This window comes from Takifugu rubripes, chromosome 12 (genome assembly GCF_901000725.2).
Source record: "Takifugu rubripes chromosome 12, fTakRub1.2, whole genome shotgun sequence".
Taxonomy (NCBI): Eukaryota; Metazoa; Chordata; class Actinopteri; order Tetraodontiformes; family Tetraodontidae; genus Takifugu; species Takifugu rubripes.
The window spans coordinates 5132412-5140708 of record NC_042296.1 but is presented as its reverse complement, the minus strand read 5'-3'; the positions used below and the strand labels follow the sequence as shown (position 1 = coordinate 5140708).

Genomic DNA, 8297 nt, shown 5'->3' with positions numbered 1-8297 from the left:
CTGGGATCTTTGACCTCTTTACGTAATTCCCTGTTTCCAAACTCGGCAGGGTCACTCTTGTTTACTTTGGTCCACAGTTCTAGCAAATGAATAAAACAAATTAATGCAGTTTAGCATTAGGAAACCATTCAGACTGCAGCCTCCACGTTTGTGTGCTAATCTGGAGTTAATCCATGGCTGTTTAAAAAAAAATTAAAACCCATTTTAGCTGCAGACTGATTAATGTGGACTTTGATTGTTGGTTGTGCTTTTAAAACATTGGTAGTTGAAAAGGTTATCTTGTCGGGGTTTTTATGCTCAACCAACCAGTAGAAAAGTCAATAATGGGAGGATCGTGCATAAAGGGAACCACAGTGGAGCCCGTCTCCCAGAACTTTGCCTGGCCTCGACAGACTGAACATCGCTGAAGAATGGAAGGATTTCTGATCTCGGTGGTGTTGCTTTCAATGTGCAGCTTCGGCTTCACTCAAGGTACTGACGCCTAAACACATATTTTGTGTGAGCACGTTTACGTACGCGTGGATCATTTTAATCATATAAATGTGTGTTTTTAGGGTGTAGAATGGATCTTCAGAACAATATGGACTTCCCCGGCTCAGACGTAGCACAGGTCTACGCGTCAGATGCTAAACACTGTCAGCAACTTTGCAACGATCATCCTTCCTGCATGTTCTTCACCTTTGTCCGGCCCGACTGGACCCGAGACAATAGGTAGAAAACAAGCAAAAGACTGAAACGGGGGAAGTTCTTAAACTTGAGGCTTTTATCTGCAGGCATTTCTACTGCTACTTTAAGGTTACGGCATCCGGAGAGCCCAAAATCCAGACTCCGATATTTGGTGCAACCTCAGGATATTCTCTCAGATCCTGCACGCCAGAGCTGACAGGTAAGAAAAAAGTCTTTTTTTAAATTAACTGTGTCAGCAGTCACCCTCTCCTAAGTGTAACTTTTGCCGTCATTTCTTTTTCAGAATTTCCGGTTTATCAGAATGTGGACTTTTTGGGAGCAGACTACAAAACACTGTTCACCACAAACTATGGGGACTGTCAGAGAGTCTGCACAGATGATCCTTTCTGTCAGTTCTTTACTTTTGTAAATGGGGAATTTACACCAGCCAGTATCAGGTAAAACTGCAGATTTTTGTGCTTTTGGATAATTTACATTCTTCTTTTCGGAATAAAGTAGCCATTGCTTAGATGTTCTCCTAATAACGGCCATACTTTTATAAACAAATATATGTCTGTGTAGATTCTCAATCATCCAGGTCATTGTATCCAAGGTAGTTTTCTCTGTCAACTGGACTGGGTTTCTTCTCTTGAAGACGTTTTGCCTTCTATCCAGAAGGCTTCTTCAGTTCTGAAATCGCTGGGGAGAGAGCTTGAAAATATATAGCCCCTGTGGACCATCTGCATGCTAATGATCTGGGTGGTCACCTGAGAGTCTCAAAACACACATTCACACCATTCCAGGAGACCCAGTGACTCACCACCATGTGATCCAGCAGACAAAGGGGAGCCACCTCAACAGAAACTAGGTGAACAACCCGACCAACGACCCTGCTAACGACTCTCAGGTGACCACCCAGATCATTAGCATGCAGATGGTCCACAGGGGCTATATATTTTCAAGCTCTCTCCCCAGCGATTTCAGAACTGAAGAAGCCTTCTGAATAGAAGGCGAAACGTCTTCAAGAGAAGAAACCCAGTCCAGTTGACATAGAAAACTACCGTGGATAAACAAATAAACAAATATACATTTTTATTTATTTATTCAAAAATAGAACTTATCTACAGACCATATTTTGGTTGATTTGCTGTTTGGCTGGGATGGCCCTGTAGGGGGCAGCAGATCATTTCCAGTCTGCCCCTGTTGGTTATCAGTGGAAGTGCAGCCAAAGCTGACTGCAAGGATTCAGATGCGATGGCTCAACAGGGGCTAGAGACCTTTAATGAAATTATTTCCTCTCTCAGGTTTAAGTGCCACCTTAAATACAGTTGGACTGTGCCAAGGCCCCCCGTCATTGCAGCTCTGGCAAATGCCGTGTCTGGATTCTCTAGGAGTATTCAAATGCTTCAGCCCAAATTTGCCGAAGGTGCACAGTCGCAGCATCTGAAAAAATAACTGTACTAGTTGCTGCATCGGCTTTGTTTCCATCATTGCGTCCTCTCTGTTTTGGATAGAGTGCGAAAGAAGCTTGTTTCCTCAAGTTGACATTGCAGGAAAAAACTTTGAGGAGGTGGCGGCCGTGTCTGACAAGCACTGTCAGGTGCTCTGCTCTGCTCACCCACGGTGTACTTACTTCTCTTTTACCAGGTAATGTGAGCCAGATTCAAGCAAATATTTGCTCTTCTTTTCCACCATCACTCACCAATTCTAGTCTATCTATTCATCCTGATATATATAATTTTATAATATATAATTTTTTTAACAGTGAAAGCTTCCGCTGTCATCTGAAGGAGAATCCACTTGAAATGGTGCTGAAGGCTCAAAATGGAGTAACATCTGGGATTCCAGCGCGCGGCTGTCAGCTCGATGACAGTATGTATCACTGAAGGGAAATGAATCCAACTGGGTTCATAAATCAATGAGATTTTGTCATGTAAAATGAACACAAGTGGTGACACTTCTCGGTTTTCACCACTTTTACATCACACCATGATCTACCTGATGGTTTTACGAGTGGTTACCACCTAACCGCATGTTACTGAAGTCAGTGGTATTATTACTGATGTAGTTCTCTCTGCTAACAGCCTGGGTTAGGACCCCTGTGGAAGGAGTGGATTTCAGGGGTGAGGACATTCAATACAAGAAGGTTGACAGTGCAGAAGCGTGTCAGAAAGCCTGTGATGAAGATGATAAATGCCAGTTCTACACATACCTCACAGAACAATTCAACAAACGCGATTACAGGTAATGCATCCGTTGTGCAGCACCGTCAACAAACAAACCAAAAAATTCTATTAAAATTCTGAAACTCTTTGAATGTGTGCTGCAGGCGCCGCTGCTACCTGAAGCGCACCATTACCATCCCTGCTCCTCCTAAAATAGTTAAACTCCAAAATGTCGTGTCGGGGTTCTCCCTCACGGCTGTCCCATGAGGCAAGGCGGTTTCGAACTCATTCCATACTGTAACACGACATTTGAACCACCAGAGGGCAGCAGCGGATCAGTCTACTTCCTGACGAGAAGGATGAAAATGTTACAAATGAAATTAAAATGACACTATACAAAGACGACTGGTTTTATTTATTTAATTTGAATAGAAGGTGGATTGATTTACTATGATAATATGCCACCTATCCCAACCATTTTCTGTTATTAAACCACTAGCGCATGGTAGGCGGGGAAACTCTTAACAGGCCATCTTGAGTGTATTAAGCATTAATTTTAATCCACAAAAGCTGCAGGTCGCTTGTCTCCCTCTTCTGGCAGTCAGAGAAAACAGCACCATAACTCAGACCAGGACTACACCAGTAACATCTGCTGGTTGCGGTAGTATTCTGTGGTGTTTCAGAGCATTTTAAATGTTCATGTTGCCATTTTTCACCTCTTATGATCACTCAGGTTGTACTTTTCAAGCTCCCTGGACACCAGTGTGACCCATTATTGACCGGTAATTGGGCTGTTGTGATGCGTTGCGAGAAATATTAAAAATGAATTAAATATCTGACAAAGAGAGAAAAACGCAAATGTGCGCTGGATTGTATGGATGGAACTATCAAGCACATGCTTTTGGGATAGATCCCGATTTAACATGAATGGATCCAGATGTTACTCTGAAGAGAAAAGTGGATGTTTTGGAAGCGCGACCCTGTTACGCTCGAGAGGACTGGCGGTCAAGTGTGGCGGAACCCCAAAGAAGGCAGACAGACACGGGAATTAAAAGTAAACTCAGACGGTTTTAATGAAGCAAAAAGACAGGAGGGAAGAACTAAATGAGGAGAGAGGCCGAGACAAACTATAGGGGGCGTGATGCGGCAGACGAACCAAGTCCGAGATCCAGGGGCGAGAGTCCGTGGGGGAGTCCAAGTGTCCAGAGGCCAGGAGAAATCCGTCCGAGGAAGGGGAAGAGGAAGAGGTCAGAGGAAGAGGGGCTAGGAAGGTTGCAGAGGAGCCGGGGGAGACGCTGGAGAAGGCTGGGAGTCGCTGGAAGACGCAGGGAGACACAGGGAGGCGCTGGGGGGGGGGTCGCTGGGAGTCGCTGGAAGACGCAGGGAGACACAGAGAGACGCTGGGGGTCGCTGGGGAGCCTGGAGAGATGCTGGGTCGACGGGAAGTGTTGCCAAAACAGTTAGATCAAGCACTGGCCTGAGTGCAGAGGGGCCTTTTATGGGTGCAGAGTCGTTTGGGCGGATTGGGTGCAGCTGAAGGAGAGGGCCCAGGTGGTGGTGGTTGAGCTGATTGCCCAGGAGGAGGTGGGGCCAGAGTAGGAGTCACAACAGTACCCACCCCCCCCTTACGGGAGGCACCGGACGACCGCCCAGGAGCATCCGGGTGGTCTCGGTAGAAGTCTTCGAGGATGGGGGCACCCAGCTCTGGTCTTCCGGGCCGTAACCCACCCAATCCACCAGGTACTGGAAGCCCCTTCCCCGTCGGCGGACCGCCAGCAGCTTGTTTACTCTCCACACCGGCTCTCCGTCCGACAGGACCTGTGGGGGAGGTGGAGTCTGAGCAGGAGGGGACAGGGGGCTGGTGGAGAAGGGTTTAATGAGCGAGACGTGGAAGACCGGGTGAACCTTGAGGGCGGCAGGGAGATCCAAACGGACTGCAGAGGGGTTGATGATGCTGCAGATGGTGTAGGGACCGATGTAGCGGGGGTTCAGCTTTCTGGAGGAAGTCTGCGAGGTCTGGAGGGGCAGGTCCCAGGCCAACAGCCAGACCTTCTGGCCAGGCCGGTAAGCAGGGGCCGGCCTCCTTCGCCGGTTGGCCGAACGCCGGGACTGCTCAGTGGCCCGCAAGATGGCTTTGCGGGCAGCCTTCCAGATGCGCCGACATCGGCGGAGATGGGCCCTGGTAGATGGCACTGCGATCTCCAGCTCCTGCTTGGGGGAACAGAGGGGGTTGGTAGCCCAGGAAACATTGAAAGGGGGACATACCAGTAGCAGAGCTCTCCATGGCGTTGAGGGAGTATTCCACCCACGGCAGGAACTTGGACCAGGAGGCAGGATTGCTGGTGGTCACGCAGCGCAGGGCCGCCTCCAAAGCCTGGTTGGCCCGTTCGGCTTGTCTGTTGGACTGGGGGTGGTACCCAGAGGACAGGCTGACCGTGGCCCCAATCCCCTTGCAGAAGGCCTGCCACACCCTAGAAGTGAATTGGGGGCCACGGTCAGAGACCACGTCAAGGGGGATCCCGTGGAGACGTATGACGTGGGAGACCAGGAGTTCAGCAGTTTCTGCAGCAGAAGGGAGTTTGGGGAGAGCGACAAAGTGGACCCCCTTGGAGAAGCGGTCCACAATGGTCAGGATGGTGTCGTTCCCCTGCGAGACGGGGAGGCCCGTCACAAAATCCAGGGCTATGTGAGACCAGGGTCGACTGGGGACGGGAAGGGGGTGCAGAAGGCCTGCTGGCGAGCGATGGGAGGCCTTGCTACGGGCACAGACCGTGCAGGCGCCCACAAACTCCCGAACATCCTCTTGGAGGTTGGGCCACCAGAAGCGCCGCTGCACAAACTCCGCCGTCCGACGCACGCCAGGATGGCAGGCGAAACAACTGGAGTGGCCCCACTCTAGCACCTGCGGCCGGACGGAGGAAGGCACGAACATTCGGTCCTGAGGCCCGTTCCCAGGATCAGGCTCGTCTCTCTGGGCTTGCTCGACGACCGTCTCGATCGGCCAGGAGATGACCCCTATGACCCGGGCCGGGGGAACGATGGTGTCAGGGTCCCTGGGGGCGCCGGGGAATTCCTCCGGAAACTGGCGGGAGCGGGCATCAGCCCGGATATTCTTGGAACCTGGACGGAAAGTGAGGGTGAAGTCAAACCGACTGAGAGCCCAGCGGCCCTGTCTGGGATTGAGTCTCTTGGCCGTTCTCACATAGGTCAAGTTCTTATGGTCCGACCACACAAGGAACGGGTGCCTTGCTCCCTCCAGCCAGTGTCTCCACTCCACCAAGGCTGCATAGACCGCCAGAAGTTCCCTGTTGCCCACATCGTAATTTCGTTCAGCCGGATCAAAACGGCGGGAAAAGTAGGCACATGGGTGAATCTTCTGGTCTGCCTCGGACCGCTGGGAGAGGACTGCCCCGATGCCCGCGTCCGAAGCATCGACCTCGACGATGAACTGCCGAGCGGGGTCTGGATGGGCGAGCACCGGAGCCGTCGTGAACCTGTCCTTGAGGGCCGAGAAGGCGGTCTCAGCCTCCGGTGTCCAGGTGAAAGGGCGCGAGGTGGAGGTGAGAGCGGAGAGAGGGGCAGCCACTTGGCTGAACCCTTTGATGAACCGCCGGATGAACCCGGCGAACCCAAGGAACCGGCGAAGCTGAGTGCGGTCGGTGGGGCGTGGCCACTCCACCACAGCCTGGATCTTGGCCGGATCTGTGCGCACCCGCCCCTCCTCCACGATGTAGCCGAGGTACCCCACTGAGGCGGAGTGGAAGACGCACTTCTCAGCTTTGATGAAGAGTCGGTTCTCCAAAAGCCGTTGGAGGACCAGGCGAACATGCTGGTGGTGCTCCTCCATGGTGCGGGAGAAGACCAAGATGTCGTCCAAGTAGACCACCACAAAGACGTTGATCATGTCTCGGAGCACATCGTTGACCAACTCCTAGAAGACGGCGGGGGCGTTGGAGAGGCCGAAGGGCATGACCAGGTATTCGAAGTGCCCGAGGTGAGTGTTGAAGGCGGTCTTCCATTCGTCCCCTTTCCTGATCCGCACCAAGTGGTAAGCGTTGCGGAGGTCCAGCTTGGTGAACACCCGGGCATGAGTGAGAGGCTCGAACGTGGAACTCATAAGGGGAAGAGGGTACTTATTCTTAACTGTGATGTCGTTAAGTTTGCGGAAGTCGATGCAGGGCCTCAGGCCGCCATCCTTCTCGGCTACAAAGAAGAAACCTGCTGCTAAGGGGGATGAAGATGGTCTTATGATACCAGAGGCGAGGGATTCTGTGATGTAATTGCACATCACCTCCTTCTCTGGGATGGAGAGATTGTAAAGTCGACCTGTGGGGTAGGGAGCCCCGGGGAGGAGGTCGATGGGGCAATCATAGGGCCGGTGAGGGGGAAGGGACAGAGCATTGTCCTTACTGAACACTGGGGCTAAATCATGGTAGATAGGGGGAACACCAGTGAGATCCGGGGGAGTGAGCGCGGGCCTGGGATTACTGGATGGAGGGGGCGGAGCGAAGGCAGTTGGCGTGACAGGCCACGCTCCACCCCAGGACCCGACCCGAAGCCCATGAGATGTGGGGGTCGTGCCTTTCCAACCACGGTCTTCCTAACACGAGTGGAGCAGTGGGGGCGTGCAAAACCAGGAAACGTGTACTCTCTATGTGATTACCCGAGAGTGTTAGGGTGAGTGGGATGGTGCGATGCGTGATGTTACCCAGAGAGCGGCCATCGATCGCCTGGGGGGACAGGGAGCGATCGAGAGGAACCAGGGGAACGCCAGCCTGACGCGCGAGAGAAAAGTCCATCAGGGACTCATCAGCCCCAGAGTCAATGAGAACACTCACCGGAATAGACTCCTTATCCCAGGAGAGTGTTGCGGGGAAGAGGCGGTTGTGTTGCTCGGTGGGTTGGGGAATCACAGCTCGGCTCACCAGTACTCCCCCTACTGGTGAGCAGGCCCTTTTGGTCGGACGGGGCAGGCTTGGATGAAGTGGCCGTTGTTTCCGCAGTACAGGCACAACTGGTCTCGGAGTCTTTGCTCCCGCTCCTGCCGTGAGAGACGGGACCGGCCGATCTGCATGGGTTCCTCTCCGGCTCTGGGGGAGGAGTGAGCTGGGGATAGCAAGGGGATGTGAGGAGGCGGGGCGGCAGTGCTGGTAGGGGAGAAGTCAGGGGCAGAGGGAGTGCGGTGGGAGAGTTGGCGGTTAGAACCGCCAGCACGTTGGGCGCGCTCCTGGCGGCGCTCCCGTAGTCGTTCATCCATCTGGAGCGAGAGGGTGATCAGCTCGTTGAGTGACGAGGGGCGGTCCCTCACAATCAGGTCCTTGATTGCCTCACTCAGGCCCCGTCGATAGGCGCTACGGAGCGCGGTCTCGCCCCAGCGGCTCTCTGCAGCCAGGATGCGGAACTCAAGGGTGTACTCCGCAACTGACTGTGACCCCTGCTGGAGGGCGAGCAGACGACTCGCGGCGT

General features: G+C 52.8%; 1 protein-coding gene across 1 annotated transcript; it reads left to right on the top strand.

The window, feature by feature from the left end:
- The first annotated feature begins 310 nt into the window (after positions 1–310).
- LOC115251706 (coagulation factor XI-like) lies at positions 311–3233 on the top strand. The gene is made up of 9 exons (XM_029845023.1): positions 311–471; positions 555–711; positions 774–886; positions 971–1124; positions 1971–2092; positions 2181–2313; positions 2432–2538; positions 2751–2910; positions 2996–3233. The coding sequence occupies exons 1-9, from the start codon at positions 411–413 to the stop codon at positions 3096–3098; spliced, it is 1110 nt and encodes a 369-aa protein (XP_029700883.1). The 5' UTR covers positions 311–410; the 3' UTR covers positions 3099–3233.
- The last annotated feature ends 5064 nt before the right edge of the window (positions 3234–8297 follow it).